The 21,156-nt window shown below is 33.1% G+C and overlaps 1 protein-coding gene across 9 annotated transcripts in view; it reads left to right on the top strand.

Annotated features, from left to right (window-relative positions):
- Window positions 1-21,156, top strand: part of PPP4R1 (protein phosphatase 4 regulatory subunit 1) — a 68,438-nt gene that overhangs the window by 25,687 nt on the left and 21,595 nt on the right. For 6 of the 9 annotated variants that reach the window (XM_037001061.2, XM_073212811.1, XM_073212810.1 and 3 more), the window contains exons 5-10: window positions 3,582-3,724; window positions 4,208-4,354; window positions 9,238-9,345; window positions 9,482-9,547; window positions 10,230-10,388; window positions 15,976-16,103. In XM_037001061.2, the coding sequence (XP_036856956.2) occupies window positions 3,582-3,724; window positions 4,208-4,354; window positions 9,238-9,345; window positions 9,482-9,547; window positions 10,230-10,388; window positions 15,976-16,103 (751 nt within the window). The remainder of the gene's footprint in view (window positions 1-3,581; window positions 3,725-4,207; window positions 4,355-9,237; window positions 9,346-9,481; window positions 9,548-10,229; window positions 10,389-15,975; window positions 16,104-21,156) is intronic. The other 3 variants (XM_037001063.2, XM_037001064.2, XM_037001065.2) reach the window with 3 other exon arrangements.

Here is a 21,156-nt window from a genome sequence, read left to right on the forward strand (position 1 = left end):
TCCAAGTCCGTGTTTCTAAAATCTAATGAAAAATTCAGTGGGATAGGAGATTTCTTTAAAAGATTTCCTAAGTAAATTCTCGAACTATCAGTTACAAAATAAAAACGTGTTATTAAGGTCCACACATTTTATACTAGGCCCATTTACTTCAGTTCTGGAAATTTCACATAATAAAAATCTAAAAACATTGTTTTGCATCAGGTATATTAGTATATTAATATTTTAGGATTAATACAACCTTTAACATTTTGAATATTGCTTCTCCTGTTTCTCAAACTTTTTTAAAGTTAATTTTGTGAGTAAATACTTGGTACATGATAGGGTTAATTTTGTGAGTAGATATTTTGTACATGGTTATGGAACTCTTTTTAGATAAATGTATTTTTTTCCATCGCTCTTATCTGTTCTTACTTTACAGTTCTTTATCCCTCATCTACATTTTAGTAGTTTCTCTCAACAAGTACTTGCTATCAAATTCTAATCTGCCACCTGACCATTGAATGTTCCACTGCTATTAACTCTATTTTTTCATTTTCTTAAATGCTTTGTTTTCAGATCCTCTTGTTTTTCTTTCTCTATTGTCATGTTCCTTGTCAATATATTTCCTGTTATTTTATCTTTAAAATAGAATGTTTAAAATGATTATAACCTCTAGGAATTTTAGTAGCTGAGATTTGGTGTTAGAATAGTATGTGTCTTAGTCTTGCTACTGAAGGACCATTTTCTTGTCTTTTTTTTTTTTTATAGTTTTGTATTGTGAGCTCATCTTCAGTGGATCTTCTTAGGTATTTGGTATTTGGGTTCTAGTGTGTGGGAGTGACTCTCAGGTCTTTTTGAGTTGTTCTACCAGGCTCAGGGTTGTTGCCAACTGGGAGTAATTTTAGTTTCTTGTGTGTGTATTTATTTGTAATTGTTCTGAGGGGAAAGAAGAGAGGGGAGGCAGTTCTCCCTGGATGTATAAGTTTTAACCCAAACCAGTTACAAGTATATTCCCAGGGTTTCAGTAATAACATAGTGGCAGCAGGTTTTTCTCTGTTCTTCTAACATTGAATATAATGTACTATAAAAAGTACATGAACTGTAATAAATGTGTAACTCGTTGAAGTATCACAAAAAGAAGGCCCATGTAATTAGTACTCAGACCAAGGAATAGAATCAGCATCCCCAAAACCATCTCAGTGCACCACCTAATCTGTCCCATTCTTCTTCCTTAAAGGTAATCAGTGTTTTCACCATTAAACATATAGTTTGTCTGTCTGAACTTTATATGGTATCATATTGAATGTATTCTTTTGGCCTAACTTTATACTTTTGAAGCCCATCATGTTGCATGTAACTGTATTTATGGATTTTTAAAAATTGTCAACCATGATTACTATCTGAATATACTGCAGTGCTCTATAAATATACTGCAACATATTTACCCATTGTTCTGTTAGTCGACATAGGATTGCTTCTTGCTTTGGGCTGCTAATGCTGCTTGTAAGCCAAAGGAGTCATGTGGAGCACATGTACACTCATTTCTGTGGGTATATGCATAAAATTGGTCAAAAGGTTGCATATATTCATCTTTGAGATGCCATAGAGTTTTCCAGTCACATAACAATTTGTAGTCCCAACCCCAAGTGTATGAAAGTCCCTGTAGTTTTATATCTTCATCAACATGTTTAAATTTTGCCAAGGAGGTAGTAGTTTAAATTTAGTTTTAATTTACATTTCCTCAGTGAACACTAAAGCTGAGCACCTGGTTCTATGCTTACTAGCTGTTTGGGCATCTTCTTTTTTGATATACCTGTTCAGGCCTCTGCCCTTTAAATTGGCAGTCTTTTTATTACCGATTTGCAGGACATCTTTATTCTGGATTGAAATGCCCAAGTCATTATGTGTACTATAGGTGTCTTTGTCACTCTAACTTGGCTTTTTTCTCTCTTAATGGTGCCAGTTAAGAGACTTTCTTTTATAAGTAATAACTTTTTGTGTCTTGTTTAAGAAAATTTTCCTTACTTCAAAGTCGTGAATATTTTCTCCTGTATTATCTAACTGAGAGGCTTTATTGTTTTTGCCTTTGACATGTGCATCTACATTCTACCTGGAATTTATTCTTGTGTATATGATGTAGGGGACAAGTTTTATTTTTGTTGTTCTTTTTAATGTGGGTATCCAGTTGACTCAGCACTATTTATTGAAAAGATCTTATTTCATCATCTGTTGAAAAAGACCTCTCTTTTCACCTTTCTAAATCAGTTTTCACCTTTATATAATCAACTGTGTATATTGTATATGGGTCTATTTCTGGACTCTGTTGTGTTCCATTGGTCATTTTTCTAAGCAAGGCTTTGAAAAAGCAAGTTACTGATTTTGTTCTTATCCAAAAATGGAACTTATATTCTCCTTTTGCTTCAAAATATACATAAATATTAGGTCAATGTTAGCAAATTCAGGGTGAGTGATGAAAACTAGAGAAGGCTATTTTTTTTTAATATTTAATTTTTTGACAACAGAAGCACTCTTGTTCAGATACTGTCTAACTTCAAATGATATAGCCATGTAATAGAAATTCCAAATATTGGTTTGCTGATAAGATTCTTAGCTTTGTAAAATGCTAGTACATTTTTAACTGATGATTTCATTAGTTTCTATTTGTTTAAAATCCTATTTTCTTTCTTGTATTTATTTGAACAATGGGTTCTTTGTATATTTAGTTATTAATACTTTGTTCTAGTTTCTGTCAGGCTGTTCTGCCCTTTAATGGTACTTGATGTCTGTAACAAAGTCTTAATAAAATGAAATTAGCTGGATTTCCAGTTGTTTTTTGGGTTTTCTTTGCCTTAAAAGGGCTTCCTACCTTGAGATTAAATAATTTTTAAATGTTGTCTTTTTGTTTTTTTTTAAAAAAACTGCTTTTGATCTTTAAAAAAAACATTCACCTTGAATTTATATATGGTATGCAGCATAGAATCTTTTTTTCCTCACATAACTAGCTAGTTTTCCCACCATTACTTACTGGATAGTTCAACCTTTTGAAACTCAGAGATTTGAAATGCCATATTTATCACATTTAAATTTAACATATATTCTTGTATTTTTTCAGGCTTTTTTTTTTTTTAATCTGTTGGTCTCCTTTAAATACTCACCCTTTTAGTCTTAAGACATTAAACCTAACTGTAGATCCTGCATTCATTGACTATACTTATATTAGGAGCTAGTCTTTATGACTTGTCCTAGAAGGTTCTTACATAGAGTTTATAGTAATACCATATTCTAGTTGATGGGAATATTGGATATTTAACCCCTAGCACAGTGTGGCCCCTGTAGGTGATGAATATTTCAGTCATTGAAGGAAGTGATTGCATCCTCAGTGCGTGCTGTTTTGATCAAAGCTTGGGTTGGGGTAAGATCCTCCTTTTACTCATGGGGCTGACATGTACAGTTGTGAGAAGTATCACAGAGTTACAGAGAACATTTTATAAGCCCTTTTTATGCTGCGATGAAAGTCCAAAGCTTTCCTAAATAGTCTTAAGTCCAGATAAATATTTTGTTATGATAGAATTTGTTTGCTCACATTTCTATTATTTCAATAGAACCAACTGTGAGAGCAGAGCTGATGGAACAGGTGCCTCATATTGCATTGTTTTGTCAAGAAAACCGGCCTTCAATCCCATATGCTTTTTCCAAATACTTACTACCTATTGTGGTTAGATATCTCGCAGATCAGAATAATCAGGTAAGATGCCACTTAATGGAAATTTGTTGTGGTATAATGCATGTAGAATGGCTTACCCTAGGTTGTCTCATTTGGATGTTATTTTCCTTTTTGGATTTGTTACTCTGTTTTTCAAAATGATCTTTGTCTTAGACAAGATATGTGAGTGTCTGGCAAATTGAGGAGATCTCCTGAAGCTGTTACAGACAATGCCTAGTAGCTGTATTCTTATCTGGTACTCTTATGGGTGTTCCTTACAAAGTTTAATTTGTGAGACATCTTTTACAAGGATGCTTTCTGTTCCACTTCGTCTGTTATAACAGAATCTACAGGTTCTTTCTTGGTAATAGATGAAGAAAAGAGCCACAAATTTTTCTTTGCAAGGTTTTGCCAGTTACAAATCCCTTTAAGTTGAGAAGAGAAGTCTTTTTGTCATTGCGAAAATCAAGTAATAGAGTTTTGTTATATCATGTATATATTTTATGCTGTTAATTTTTTTCCTAGGTAAGAAAAACAAGTCAGGCAGCTTTGCTTGCTCTGCTGGAGCAGGAGTTAATAGAGCGATTTGATGTGGAGACCAAAGTGTGCCCCGTCCTCATAGAGCTAACTGCCCCAGATAGCAACGACGATGTGAAAACAGAAGCTGTGGCTGTAAGTAGAACACAAGTTTTCAATTTAGGTAAAAATTGAGTAATAAAAGTTGCTCATTAAATATTATGTTGTTACATGCTGTGGGGTTATATGTATCAAAGTAGCCACAAATCATTAAATTTGAAGTAAATGCCAGGCTACAAAGGGGCATTGGCTTACAAAAAAGGTGTATTTTCTGTGGGCCCCCTATTGTGCCAAGCACCTGGGAATAGATGAGAATAAATTAACAGCATAAAATATATACATGATACAACTAGCACCTGAGAAAACAAGAAATGCAGCAAGAAAATAATAAGCAACTGTAACTTCATTATTACATCACAATGGAAAAATAAGGGAGAAATAATCAGCACAAGTTTGAAAAAAAAAATGACACAAAAATCCTGTATTGAAAAAAAAAACATTTGACCCCTTTTAATTGCTAATGAACACTTTCCTAGGCACTGTGTAAGCACAGTAGGAAAACAAGTAATTCTTGTCTTCTACCCTTGTTAGTATGGTCTTTAGCAGAAAGATAGTAAGTAATTTTATTATGATGTAAATTATTATTAGAAAAATACACAGATTAGGTAATTAGGCACATAATAAAGTCAAATAAATATAATAGTTTTCTGGGGTTTTTTTTGACATGGATAGTCAATATTTTGATTATTTGAGAACCATGGTAGAGGGGGCATGAGCTAGAATGTAATAATAAGTTGCAAATCACATCTATGGTTCCTGAGTTCAGATAGTAAGAATTCTGATATTAAATTAGTAAAGTGATAAATCTATTTGAAAATAATCATATCTGTATGGATAGTGAGAGTTTACTATTTTAAACCAAACGTTAATATCATTGCATTTTTTGTTAATATAAAAAAATTACCAAAGTTTTATAGTGCTTCTGGATCATGAAGATGAGTTAATAATCTCTTAGTCCCTTTGCCTTGGAAATTCCTGAATTCCATTATTCAGGTACCAGTTAATAAATTTAGGTAGTTTTATTAAAATTACCATGTTTATTGAAGTAAAATTCACAGATTAAAAAAGTTAACCATTTTAAAGTATACAATTAAGTAGCATTTAGTTGTGTAACTCCCACTTCTGTCAAGGTCTGAAACATAGGTTCCCCTGCCACCAAGTTCCTCAGTAAAGGAAATCAATTTTGTCATAATTGTTGGTTTATATTGAGTTGAGTTTAACTTGCTCTGTTATAACTTTTGATGGGACTTGACAGTAGTTAGACATAATAATTACAAGAAGACTATATCCAGCACTAATATGAAATACATTATTCTCTTAAATTGATTTATATTTTTTTGTCATGTTTTGCCTTTTTGCCTTCTCTGGCTTCTCAGCTATTCTCTCTCTTGGGAATAATTTATTCTAATAAATTTAAGTATGCTAGATTGTTGATATAGTATAACAATGGATCTTTTAACTATGGCTTGCAAATGCCTAGAAACAGTATGGAGTCAAAACAAAAAAACTGACTTTGATGTTTGGGAGATGTAGGTGTTCTGTGGAATTCTTTTTTTAAAGTTGAGGTACATATAGTGTATATACACTAATGTAACCATTGCTCTGATCAAGATACCAAACTTTCTCACTCTTTTTCTTTCTTCCCCTCAACTATTTCACCATCCTCCACTCTTCCTCCCTTATGGTAACCATCAGTTTGTTCTCTATTTACAAGGGTATTTCAGTTTTGTTTTTCTGTTAATTTGTTTTGTTTTTTAGATTCCACATTTAAGTAAAATGTGGTATTCATCTTTCTCTAACTTATTTTACTTAGCATAGTATCCCCTAGGTCTATCTATGTTGTCACAAATGGCAGAATTTCATTCTTTTTTTATGACTGAGTAATATTCCATGGTGTCTGTGTACCACATTTTTTTTTATCTGTTTATACATCAGTGGACATTTAGGTTATTTCCATATTTCAGCTATTATAAATAATGTTGTGATAAACAAAGGAGTGCATATATCTTTTTGAATCCTTGATTTTGTTTTCTTAAGGTAAACTGCCAGAAGTGGAATTTATGGGTTGTATAATATTTCTACTTTTAGTTTTTTGAGAAACCCCTGTACTGCTTCCACAGTGACTGTACCAATTTGCAATCCCACCAGCAGTGTAGGAGGGTTCCCTTTGCTCCTCATTCTCACCAACACTTGTTATTTCTTGTCTTTCGAATAGTAACCAGTACCTCTGACTGGTGTGAGATGATGCCTTGTGGTTTTGATTTGGATCCCTGATGATTATTGATGTTGATTATCTTTTCATGTGTCTGTTGGCCATCTGTAATTCTTCTATTTTTTAACTAGATTGTTTGTTTTTTTGCTGTTGAGCTGTTTGAATTCTTTATGTATTTTTTATGTTATCCCCTTATGAGATAAATTATTTGCAAATATATTCTCCCTTTCAGTAGGTTGCCTTTTCATTTGTTGATGCTTTCCTTTGCTGTGCAGGAGCTTTTTAGTTTGATATAATCCCACTTGTTAATTTTTGCTTTGTTTCCCTTGCCCACGGAGGAATATTCAGAAAAAAATTATTCATGCTTATGTTAAAGAGCTTATTGCCTATTTTCTTCTAGTAGTTTTATGGTTTCAGGTCTTATATTTAGGTTTTTAATACATTTTAAGTTTACTTTTGTGTATGGAGTTGACAGTAATCCATTTTCATTCTCTTGCATGTAGCTATCCAGTTTTCTCAAACCATTTATTGAAGACCCTGTCTTTTCCCCATTGTATATTCTTGCCTTTTTTCTCATGTATCAATTGACCATATATAGTTATGGGTTTATTTCTGGGCTCTTTGTATTCTGTTCCATTGTCTGTGTTGTCTGTGTGTATTCTTGTGCCAGTACCCTACTGTTTTGATTGCTGTAGTTTTATAATGTAATTTGATTATCAGGGAGCATGATACTTGAGCTTTGCACTTCTTTCTCAAGATTGCTTGGGCTTTTTGGGGTTTTTGTGGTTCCATATAAATTTTAGGATTATTGCTCTCATGCAGTGAAAAATGTCATTGGTGTTTTGATAGGGATTGCATTAAATCTGCTTTGGGCAGTATGGTCATTTGCACAACATTTAATTCTTTCTGTCCATGAGTGTGGAATATCTTTGCATTTATTTGTGTCTTCTTCAGTTGCATTCATCAGTGTCTTACAGTTTTCAGAGTACAGGTCCTTCACCTCCTTGGTTAAATTTATTCCTGGGTATTTTAATTCTTTTTGATTCAATTATAAATGAGATTGACTTCTTAATTTCTTCTTGTTCATTATTTGTATATAGAAACACAACAGGTTTTTGTATCTTAATTTTGTATCCTGCAGCTTTACTGAATTCATTTATTAGTGATTATGGTTTTTTGGTGGAGTCTTTAGGGTTTTCTATATATAGTATCATGTCATCTGCAAATAGTGACAGATTTTTACTTCTTTACCAATTTGGATGCCTTTTATTTCTTCTCTGATTGGTATGGCTAGGACTTCTAGTACTGTGTTGAATAAAAGTGGTGAGAGTGGGTATCCATGTCTTGTTCCTGATTGTAGAGGAAGAACTTTGCGCTTTTCACCATTGAGTATGGTGTTAGCTGTGGGTTTGTCACATATACGCTGAGGTCTGTTCTCTCTATACCCACTTTGTTCAGAGTTTTCATCATGAATGGATGTTGAATTTTGTTCAAATCTTTTTTCAGCATTTATTGAGTTGACCGTATGGTTTTTGTCTTTCTGTTAATGTTGTGTGTCACATTGATTTGCAGATGTTAAACCATCCTGCATCCCTGGAATAAATCTCAATTGGGTCATGGTGAATGGTCCTTTTAATGTATTTTTAAATTAAGTTTGCTTATGTTTTGCATCTATAGTCAGCAGGAGTATTGGTCTATAATTTTCTTTTTTTGTAATGTCTTTGTCTGGTTTGGGTATATCTCTAGTACTGAGGATGCTGGTATTTTGATAGGGATTGTGTTGAATCTATTGATCAGTTGGGGGATATTTGCCAGCCTAACAATCCATGAACATGGTAGATCTCTCCATTTATTTAGGTCTTTTATTTTTTCAATGATATTATATAGTTCTAAGTAGACTGATCATTTATGTATTTTGTTAGATGTTTTTCTTAACACTATTGTGAATGGTACTGTTTCTAAATGTTTCCAGTTATTCATTGCTAATTTATAGAAATACATTTGATTTTCTTTTTACTCTGACATATGTCCTGCAAACTTCCTAAACTCATTTACTTGTTCTTGTGATTTCTTTGTAGATTTCTTGGGATTTTCTATGTAGACAATCATATCATACATGAATAGAGCTTTCTTTCCAGTCTGTATGTTTTATACTTGTATTTGCACAGGCTGGAAGTAGATGTAATAGATAAATGATTATAGACTATCAGATTTCTTTCTGTACTAGCTGGGAGGAATTTATTTAAATAACACTGCTGATTTTCAAACACAGTTCATCCTCACTTTGTCCAATAATATGTCAACTGAAGCATGTGTATCAGAATTTTGTGTGTCTTCCTGGGAACTGTGGGTTTTGCAGAGGAGGGTTGTGGTTGCCATAGACTCGAGTTTCAGTAAAAAGGTATTTTGCCAGGTAAGGACTGCTTTTATATATATAGTCTTCTCTTAGCAATGCAGTTACAGTTAATCCAGATCCTTCTTATGGTTGATATTTTCCATTAAACAGTCACTATTTCCTTTTTTATGGGAAATGTAGGTTTTTTGCTTTTGAAGTTACCAGCAAGATGACTAATAAGATTGAAACTATAGGCAAAACTGAAATTGCTAAGGATTTTTCTCTGAGCTTACTGTGCATTAATAAGTTAGCAGACTTAACTGGAAAAGCCTTAGTTTGAATATATTTTCACTGCATTCTTATTTATTTTAGATAATGTGCAAAATGGCTCCCATGGTTGGGAAGGACATTACCGAGCGTCTTATCCTCCCTAGGTTTTGTGAGATGTGCTGTGATTGCAGAATGTTTCATGTTCGGAAGGTATTTTTTTAGTCATTCTCTTTTGTTTAAGAACACTTGGTATAGTGGTTACCATGTAGCTATGAAATTTAAAAGGTTGTCTTTAAAGGGCTCTATCTGTAATATTTTGAAATGTCAGTAATGCTTCTGTTGTTAGGTCTGTGCTGCCAATTTTGGAGATATTTGCAGTGTAGTCGGCCAGCAAGCTACTGAAGAGATGTTGGTATGTACTGCAGAACTAAAGGAGTAAGCAATGCACTACAAAGTAGTATATGAAGTTGGAAATGTATACATTTACCCTGAATTTTATTAGTACAATCCCATGAATGTAAACCAGAAAGGTAATATGACTTCTGAGTGTAGGATTTAAATTCCTGTAATCTGGACACTTAAATTGTGTTTTTGATAAAGACAGTTTGTTAAAAATGTAGATGTGTGTAAGAACCACTGATCCATTTTTACCCTTCCCATTTCTATTAAACAAATCAATTCTTACTTATTTAAATGAATCTTTAATTTTATTGCAACCCTTAAGTATTTTAGAGACAAATTAAATCAATAGCAGGTTATTTTTAAATGGTTAGTACATGGGATATGTATCCTTAATGTACAAGTTAGCATTCTTAGAAAGTCTAAAATGTTATGCAAAATATGTTTAAATATAAGCTCTTGAATACCATTTAAGCTGTGTTTATTGGGAGTATTTTTGCTTTTCTGTGTCGGTAATGTTATGAATTAGGTGTGATTTATTTAAAGTTAGTGAGTATTAATACAAAACAGGTCTTCTAAATTTTGTTAAGAAAATCCAATATTTTAAAACACGAAGAAAACAGAAAATGAATAAAAATAACTACTGAAACCTACTGTGTTTCTGTGGCTAACATAACATTGTCCCTCTTGCATAGCTGCCCAGGTTTTTCCAGCTTTGCTCTGATAATGTTTGGGGAGTCCGGAAGGCTTGTGCTGAATGCTTCATGGCAGTTTCATGTGCAACATGTCAAGAAATCCGAAGGACTAAGTTATCAACACTTTTTATTAATTTGATCAGTGATCCTTCACGTTGGGTAGGGTCTGCTTAATTATCATTTTTGTAAAATACGTTTTACAGCAAACACGATTTTTAATTTCATAATCTAAGAAATAATTTATTATATAAGGTGTGTTATTTAGAATTAGACAAGAGACTATGTATTAACTTCTTTCTGTTAACTGGACAGAACTTCTGTACAAACATAAGTCTTGTTCAATTCTATTGATAGATGATGTAGTATACTGATTTTCAGATGTTAAACTAACCTTCAATCCCTAGATAAGTCTCACTTGATCATAGTGTAATAATTCTTTATATGTTGCTGGATTGAGTTTGTTAGTACTTTGTTAAGGATTTTTATATCTGTATTATAAGAGGTAAAGATCTGTATGTAGTTTTTTTGTTACAGCTTTTTTTCTTTTTTTCTTTTTTTTCTTCATCTTGTATCAAGGTAATAATAGTCTTATAAAATGAGTTGGGCAGTATTCCCTCTTATGTTTTGAAAACATTTGTGAAGAACTAGTATTAATTCCCTTTTAAATGTTCAGATATTAATTCCCTTTTAAATGTTCAGTAGAATTAAGCAGTGAAGCCTTTAGGGTCTGTACCTTTCATTGTGGGTAGTTTCTTTTATAACTAATTTAATCTCTTGTTTTATTTCTCTTCAGATTGTCTAGAATCATGTTTGGTAGTTTGTATCTGTGTAGGGATTTTTTCATGTCATCTTAAGTTACCTAATTTGTTGGTGTATGATTATTCATAGTATTTCTTTATAACCTTTACATTTCTGTAGGGTCAACAGTAATGTCCCTTCTTTCCAGATCTAGTAACTTGAGTTTATTTCTTTTGTTTCTTGGCTAGTCTGTCAGTTTTGTTGATCTTTATAAAGCTTTTGGTTTCACTGATTTTCTCTGTATTTCTATTGTTTCTTTCATTAATTTCCACTCTAATCTTTATTGAATCCTCCCTTCTGCTTGCTTTTGGTTTAGTTTGCTCTTTTTCCAGTGTTTGACGTGGAAGGTAAGTCATTAATCTGAGAGTGTTCTTCTTTCTTTGAATTGCAGGATAGGGTGACTGGCTTTCAACCTGAGGAGCCTCCTCTGTTTCTGCTGCTGTTGTTTTATTGGAGTCTTATTGATATACAATTTTCCATTGCTATCAAGTGTACAACACAGTGGTTCCACAGTTAGCCATATTATTAAATCCTCACCCCCAGTACTGCAGTTACTATCTGTAAACATGGGAAGATGTTATAGAATCATTGGCTGTATTCTCCATGCTGTACTTCATCCCTATGATCAAACTTTATTATGATAGAGAATTTTTGTGCCCTTTCACTCCCCTTTCCCTCCCCACCTACCTAGCCCATGGTAACCAACCACTAGTCAGTTATCAGTGTCTGTGAATCTACTGCTATTTTGTTCATTTTGTTTTTACATTTGACAGATAAGTGAAATCATATGCTTTTTGTCTCTCTCTGCCTGGCTTATTTCACTTAGCATAACACCCTCTATGTCCATCCATGTTGTTGCAAATGGCAGGATTTCTTTTTTTTTAAATGACTGAATAATATTCTCTTGTGTATATGTACCAGTCTTTATCCATTCATCTGTTGATGCACATTTTGGTTGCTTCCACATCTTGGCTATTTTAAGTAATGCAAGAATAAACATAAGTGTGCATATATCTTTTCAAATCAGGGATTTTGTTTTCTTTGAGTAAATACCTAGAAGTGGAATTACTGGGTCATATGGTATTTCTATTTTTAGTTTTTGAGGAACCTCCATACTGCTTTCCACAGAAGTTGCACCATTCGACATTCCCATCTACAGTGTAGGAAGGGAGGGTTCCCTTTTCTCCACATCTTTGCCAACACTTGTTATTTCTTGTCTTTTAGATAGTGGCCATTCTGACTGGTATGAGGTGATACCTCATTGTGGTTTTGGTTTGCATTTCTCTGATGATTAGAGACTTTGGAACATCTTTTCATGTACCTGTTGGCCATCTGTATTTCTCTTTTGGAGAAATATCTGTTCAGGTCTTCCACCCATTTTTTCAATTAGGTTGTTTTTTTGTTGTTTTTTTGTTGTTGAGGTATATGCGTTCTTTATATATTTTGGATGTTAACCCTTTAACTGATAAATAGTTTACTAATATATTCTCCCATACTGCAGGATGCCTTTTTGTTCTACTGACGGTGTCCTTTGTTGACTGTTCAGTTTGATGTAGTCCCACTTGTTCATTTTTTATTTTGTTTCCCACTGTTATTATCCCACCTTCTGCTAACTTTGAATTTCATTTGTTTTTCTAGTTCCTTTAGTTGTGAGTTTAGACTGTTTATTTGGGATTGTTCTTTCTTGAAGTAGGCCTGTATTGCTATGTTCCTCCCTCTTAGAACTGCTTTTGCAGCATCCCATAAATTTTGGGCTGTTTTTTTGTTGTTTTCATTCAGCTACATGTATTGCTTGGTTTTTATTTTGATTGGTTCATTGAGCGATTGATTATTTAGAAGCATGTTGTTTAATTTCCATGTGTTTGTGGGCCTTTTTGTTTTCTTTGTGTATTTTATTTCTAGTTCCGTACCATTGTGGTCTGAGAAGTTGCTTGATACAATTTCAATCTTTTTTAATTTATTGAGGCTCTTTGTGGCCTAGTATGTGATCTGTTCTGGAGAATGTTCCATGTAGACTTGAGAAAAATGTATATCCTGCTGCATTTGGATAGAGTGTTCTGTATATATCTCTTAAGTCCATCTTGATCCAGTGTGTTGTTCAGTGCCTCTCTTCCCATATTTATTTTCTGTCTGGTTGATATGTCTGTTGAAGTACATGGTGTGTTAAAGTCTCCTAATGTGAATGAGTTGCAGTCTGTTTCCTGCTTTAATTTTGTTAGTATTTGTTTTACATATTTAGGTGCTCCTATCTTAGATGCATAGATATTTATAATGGTTATATCCTCTTTTTGGACTGATCCCTTTATCATTATATAACATCCTTTCTCTGTTGTTACCTTGTTTAGAAGTCTATTTGTTTGATAGGAGTATTGCTACTTCTTTGAAGAGCTTCCTTTTGTATTTCTTGTTACGTGAGTCTAGTGGCAATAAATACTCAGTTTTTCTTTATCTTTTAATGTCTTTATTTTGCCTTTATTTTTTAAAGATTGCTTTGCTGGGTATATAATTCTTGGTTAATGGGTTTTTTTTTTCTTTGAGCACTTTGAATATGTTATCCCTAGTGCCTTCTGGCCTCCACTGTTTCCTCTGAGAAGTCAGGTGTTAAATCTTAAGTAGTTTCCCTTGTAAGTGATTTGTCACTTACCTTTTGCTGCTTTCAAGATTTTCTCCTTGTTTTTGCTATAATTATTCTTAGTGCGATGAATTTGTAGATCTTTTTTTAGGTTCTTACATCTTTCCTGGATGTGTTTTTATTTTTTAACAAATTTGGGAAGTTTTGAGACATCATTTCTTAAAATATTTTGGTTTTTTTTCCCTTTCTTCCCTCCCTCTTGTGTTCCCATTACACATATGTTGGTGCATTTAATGTTATCCCATTTTTCTAAAGCCCTGTTCATTTGTCCTCATTTTTTTCTCTCTGTTCTTCAAATTGCAGTCTATATTGAAAAATCTTGAGTTCACTTACCCTTTTTACTGACATAAGAACTACTTGTTGAGTTCACATAGTGAGTTTTTTATTTCAGTTAATTGTACTTTTTAACTCCAGACCTTCCATTTCTATAACTATGACTTCTCTCTCTATTAATATTCCTCACTTGATAAGACATTGTCCTCATTACTGCCTTTAGTTCTTGGATTATGCTTTCTTCTAGTTTTGTGAGCAATTTATAATAGCTAATATGAAGTGTTTTTCTTGTAAAGTCCAACATCTTACTGCTTTCACATGCTGTTTCTGTTACCTAATTTTTCCGAAGTATATAGATCATAGTTTTCTGTTCTTTTGTATGCCTTGCAGTTTTTGTTGGAAATTGGACAGTTTAGATAATATATTATAGCATGTTTGTGTACTGGTACCCTTCTCTGGGGCTTCTGTTAATTGCTTGTTTAGTGACTAGCTGGAATACTTCACTGGACTCTTACTCCTCCCTTTAGGAGGCGCAGCTTTGAGTATGCCCACAGTCACCCTTGGGATGACAGTAATTTGGTGGGAATGAGAGGGACAGCAGACTGAGGTTCTCTTGGCTGTCTCTCTTGGAAGGAGCTGTTGGGGCCCCAGTATTCTGAACCACATCCAAGGTAAAGCCTTCATTCCACTAATGGGCATTGGGCAGATAAGGGAGCCTGAGCCTCTCCACTGTACTTGACCAGGACCTGGCCCCAGCAATAGGGAACCAGGGCAGGATGAGAAACATTGACAGCCCTCTGGCTGGGAGCTGGAAGAAAGGAGTCCACAGTTCTTGGTTGCAACAGTGTGGAGTAGAAGCTTTACCTCTCTGGGGTGGTCTTGGTTCAGATACCACAGACTCTCAGCTTTTTAACCGAATTTTTGAAGATTTTTTTGAACAGATATTCCTTGTTGTTTGCCCTTAGGACCATTCACTGAGGTGTTGAGTGGCAGCCTTTTTTTTTCTTTTTTACCTCTATCACTAAGGAGTGGGTCAGTGGAGCTCCTTACATTGTCCTTGCCAAAGTTGATCTCAGGACCTCAACACATAAATTTTCAAACAAAATCTACATAGGAGGAAAGACTTAAATCTTAGTACTATTTTCATGTTTTTATAATATCTTGTATAGATTTGTTAGTCAGTGAGCTTATTTGATGTTTTAATTTAGAAACTTTTGTCATTCTTTTGGCTCAGTCACATGCAGTATCCCCTATTAATTTGGGAATGTTTATATTAAAATGAAGAACTCCTTAAATCTCAAGTCATTTATGGTCTGTATAAATCCTATGTGTATTTGAAACAGGCTCACTCTTGTAACAATATCCAGAGTATACTAAATGCATGCATATACTTTTAAAAGTTACCTTTATGCTTTTACAAAAATAATCTTTATTAAACTACGAAGGGGAAAAAATTTGTACATTCCCACATACACTATGTCTGCTTCTCCAAGCAGGTAAATACTAATAGTGGGCATACTTCACATGTATTTTTCTTTGTAAAATTTACACATTTCATGTAATCTTTAAAACTTGGGAAGGTAATGTAAGTCAGTATTTCTGATGAGTTCTGGTACATCTGTATTGCTTCTTATAGTGAATAAATTAGCTTTTCCTACCTGAAAATATTAAATGAATTTATCATATTTTTGTTGACCATTGCTTTTTATTTTCTTTTTGTCAATCTTCATTTTCTTTATCCTTTTGTTCTTGAGAATACAACAGAGGACTGTCTTTAGTTTTGATCCATTCAGATGTTACATAAGATATCATATTCATATTCTCATGGATTAAATATTCAAGCCATAATCATAAAAAAACTGAAAGTAACAAAGAAAATAGTTTATTAAAAAATCTTAAACCCCAGTTGAAGAATGAGTTATATATACTTCTGAATCTGGGTTTCTTTTAGAAAAACTTTATCTTAAACACACTTCAGTTTATGGAAAGTAGAGTATGAATAATCTCATATTTTTATGTTTTATTATTCTTTTTTCTTCCTAGGTTCGCCAAGCAGCTTTTCAGTCTCTGGGACCTTTCATATCTACTTTTGCTAATCCATCTAGCTCAGGCCAATATTTTAAAGAGGAAAACAAAAGTTCAGAAGATACATCAATAGAAGATAAAAATAGGTATAAATTTTTAAAACTTTGCTTTTCACTTTTACTGCTTATGAACATTTGTTTTCATTTCCACTATTTTATAATAAATGCCCTTTTTGGAAAGCTATTTCTCTTGATTATAAAAATTGTTAAACATTCTTACAGACTTTTAAGTACATTTGTTAAATATCTCTTTCATTAGTTACATGTTAAATGAGAAAATGAAAATGCATGTAGCACACTTAGCTTGATGCCTGCCAAGCATATAGAAATCCACAAATGATAGCTTTAATAATAATTTCTGAATAAGTTTATTTAATAAATTCCTAATTTAGCTTATAAGCTATCTGTTGACATTTGGAATATATGAAGTAATGGTTATAAAATTTTAAGGTTTTGGTTTTTTAAGGAGTAAAAACCTAATTTAGGAATATGTTTTAGTATATAATCCATTTCTTACTATTATTTTTCTTTTTAGTCAATTGATTTAACTGAATCTTAGATTCTTTGTCTACAGAATGATGATTGTAATATCTCAATTGTGGGGGAAAGTATTTTAATGGTTAGCACCAAATTAGTGTACTTATTAACTAGAATGTCAATTTTAAGTGTATTAATCTAATAGGGCAATGAAATTTTAAAGAAAGCTTAGGAAGGACAACTTTGATTTTTATTTTGAAATTTTTTTGCATTAAAAATTTTTACTGAGTTTTTGCTTTTAAAATTTATCATAATATATATTTAGGGAAAACAATTCAAATCTAATTTAGTGCATGGGAAGTATGCACAAACTTTTACAGGCGTGCACTTGCATAATTTAGTACATGTTTTTGAAACAGTCCCTGCTATAATGCTTGAGTTACCGTAGTGTCTTGTCCCTCCCTTGTCATGATGCTAATGGACATTTTCTTCTATAGGTCTTGATACTGTGATATTTGCTTTCTTGGTGTTTTGATTTGGCAGTTCTTCCTTTCTTCTCTGCTGCCTTGTTTTACCTTTTTGCCCGTTCTCCTACTGTCCTGCTGAATAGCCATACAAACCTGAGGTACTGTTTTTTGTAAAGGAAGAAAAATCACTCTAAACCTGTCTTCCCAGCAAGCAAAGTCTGTCAGTTCTTTTGAAAAGAGCTGCTGCAACAAGTGTGACAAAAATGGTGTTGGGGGCAGTGTTACCTGTTTTTCATTTTTAAAGTCAGTGTACCTTTTCACTTTATTTTTAAATCTGGAGAAAGAGTAAGTGAAACTCCTAAATTTAGAGAGAATCATGTAGGGTGGAGGTGAGCAAACTTTCTCTAAAAGGCCAGATAATAAATATTTTTATCTGCCACAGCTACTCAACTCTGCCTTTGCAGTATGAAAGTACCCATAGGCAGTCCTAAATGATAGTCTTGGTTCTGTTCATATAAAATTTTATTGACAAAAGCATTTGGGGTAGCTATCATGGCAAGTAGTTATGCTGACTGCTGGTATAGAATATTACTGGAAGAGCTGTTTAAAGGTAGTTCTCTTATAGCTACAAACCTTAATTCCTCTTCCGTTATAATGAGGTCTCAATGTCAAGTCAGTTCTATTTGTAGCATTGGGTTTTTATTATATTATTAGACTTTATTGAATTGTATTAATGGTGTAGGGGAGGGAAGGGAAAATTCTTGGTTAAGGAAGGAATTGTGTTAAATATTACAAAAGCTTTTGTATAGTTTTAATTTCTAGCTTCAAAAAGAATAGTCTTATATATTATTAATTTCAGAACCATTTGTTTGCCCTCTCTTAAATACTGCATTGGCTTTGTGTTAAGCTATCTTAAAACTGTTGTTTGTTATTAAGATTGATTGGTTGCTTGGTTATGCAAAAATTAATTGAGCACCTACTATGAACCAGCTATTGTAGATAGAAATATAGAACTTGGTTCCTGTTCTCAAAGTCCTCTCATTTGCCTAGGTTTCATATTTCTAACAAATATCTTACTAAGTAAGCAAGTTTTTGGCAATATATTTCCACTACTGTTTATTTATTAGATAATGTTTCATCTGATCCTGGAAACACTTACTAGCATTTAATATGGTTTGAAGCATTTACTGATTATAAACCTCTGGCTTTATATACCCGATTTATCTTTCTTCATTTACTCTGTGTCTCAGGTTATACATTTAAATTTATATTTTTAAATTATGTAAAATAAGCATTCTCTTTTCTGTTTAGTCAGACCAAGTCTTATACTGTTTTCCAAATACAGTATGGTTCTTTTAGTTCTCCCTGCTTTGTTTGGGAAGCTGTCCGATTCCATTCATACCTCATTTAGCAAGCAGAACATCAGTGTGTTTGCTGTCTAGCCTACCTCCCAGAATCTTTTCTTGAGTTCAGGAAGTTCAGTGCTTTTGCATCTTGGCTGTGAATAGCACTGGAATGAAAGCACTTAAAGCACTGATTTTTTTTTTTAAGCTTGAATTTTTTTTTATTAAGGTGTTATTGATATACACTCTTACGAAGGTTTCACATGAAAAAATGTGGTTACTACATTCACCCCTGTTATTGTGTCCCTCCCATACCCCATTGTAGTCACTGCCCATCAATATAGTAAGATGCCACAGAGTCACTATTTGCCTTCTCTATGCTACACTGTTTTCCCCCTGCTCCCCCCCCACACCATGTGTAAAGCACTAATTTTTAATCGTGTCTCTTTTAGTTGTGTTTTTGCATCTATCATCCAGTAGACAACATCCATGAGTAAGTTCATCCAGGGCAGCAAACTAGTTTTTTATCTTCATATGTACTAGCAGCTTCATTGGGCCTGGCACATAGTTGGCATATAATATATCTTGAATAATTATTGTAAGGAAATAATAGATTTAATCTCAAAAGCCTTAAGTAACTGAACCACACAAATTTAGCTTAGTGCCAACCATGTGAAAGTAAAATTGATTGTTATTACACACATGTTGGAAGTATTTGATGTTGAAACTTCATTTAATCAATTCACAGTACTTGGAGGATGTATCTTGGAGAGTGTTCTTTGCTTTCATCTCAGGATCAGTGATTCTTAGGCATGTGTTCCACAGGTCATTTCTCCTTGAAATATATGTACTTATATTTCCAGCCCCATGGTCTCTACTCAAGAACTCTGAGGATATTAATTGTAAATTTATGTAAACATTAAAGGAAACTTCAGGTTCTTTTTGACAGAAATTTCTGGCGTACCTTTTGGTCTGCTTGTTACCTACAGTCTCTTAGAAGATAGGATAATTCTCTCATTGTGCAGAATCGTAACAGTTTTCTGAACAATGATTGCTTGTATGATAGCATTTGGAAGTCTGACAATAAAGAATCAGAATTTTGGTATTTATCAACTTGACCTTGCATTGACTATTATCCAACTCCAGGAAAATTTTATTTAGGGAATTTATATTTTTGACAAATTGAAATAAATGTTATCCATATATGTAGTAATTCTTCCCAGAATTTAACACTTATGTCTTTAAACTCATGCTAAGTTTAAGTTTGGACAAACTAATAAACTTACATTAGATGAATAGAATGACATGGTCAATCATTCTTTATTTTTGCTGCTAAAAATATTAAAATCTAATCTTACTGCTCAGGTGAGATAATGAGGAACTGCAGGTTTTTGGGATCATTTTGTATACTGAGTGCTTTTTAATTAGATTCTTTTTGTGCATTTTAAATGGAAGTTTCTTAAATTTGTCAGATAATAGATGAAGTGCTACAGATTTTGTCCTACTTACTCCCTACCCCCACCAAACAATTTTGTTACTATAATTTAAAAAATTTAGTTTGCCTATCAGAAAAACTAAAGTTAGCACAAAGAATCCCATATACCCTTCATGCAGGTCCTCCAGTGTTAACATTTTACTTTACTTGCTTTTTTCTTTTTGATGAATTCCTTGAGAACAAGTTTTAAACATACTACTCTTTTACCTTTTTAAAGTATTTCACTGTGTACACCCTTAAAACACATTAACATATCACAGTCCAATTATAAAAATTAAGAAATTAGCATAGGTGCAATACTGTCATCCAGTCTAGAGATTTTATTCAAATTTACCAAGTATCCTACTAATACTTAAAAGAAAAAGATTTATTAAGGACATGATTGGAAAATATTCTATAATTCATATACATGTAAAATACATTTATTTTGCATTAGCACCAGCTTCAAGAATTATTTGGAGGGGGAAAGGATCATATAGGTCATCTAGGCCAATCCCTCATGTTTATGGTTAAGGAGTAAATATGGAATCTGAGTCCCTAAATGACTCACAGTTTTATATTAATGTAGAGCCAGTGCTGGGATAATATCTAACAACTTGCAGTCCATTATTTCACAGTTACATCAAAATTTTACTGTATGTGCATAGTATATATCTTATAGTTACAAGAACGGAAGGGAAATAGTAGAATTTAAATGTTTTATTTGACTCTGTGGTATGTTTTCAGATGACTTACCTAAGTATTTTCATCTGCATTTAAAATTTTTTTTTAAATAATCATGTTTTTAAAAATATGCTTCTGAAAAAAAGTGTGAACATTACTGTGAGATAAAACCTAATCAGAGAGAAGTTTGTAATTTCATGAGAACAAGTATGGTAGCTATATAACTGGGATATTACATAAAGCATTAACATCACTGCACAGTCCTGGCAGTCCTCCTATTACTGTCTCTGCTTGTGTGTATTTAAAGACACATAATGTTTTAAGGGAGCATGTTTAATTTTTTCCTTGCTCACTTTACATATTTTCCTACATATCCATCCTTACTCCCCTGTCGTACTTCTTAAAAAGAGGTGTCTCTTCACCCATTTAATTTGTCTGCCTGTGTTCTTGAGCCCATATTCGTTCTTCTCAGAAAAGCATTGCTTTTCATCAGTCTCCCGTGTCTCTGATTCCTTCCTCTCTTCTGACCTCTTTCTCTAAGCCTACAAACATAGCTTATCTTTACTGTCCTTTCAGAAGAAAAATGCCTTCAGTCTGTTATTCTATGCAACTGTCATGGTTTCTTCCATTCATGTTTTTGCCTCACATACATCTAAGCCCTGCACACATCCTTGTGAGTTGAGGACCTCCAAATC

Source organism: Manis javanica, chromosome 9 (assembly GCF_040802235.1).
Source record: "Manis javanica isolate MJ-LG chromosome 9, MJ_LKY, whole genome shotgun sequence".
Classification (NCBI taxonomy): Eukaryota; Metazoa; Chordata; class Mammalia; order Pholidota; family Manidae; genus Manis; species Manis javanica.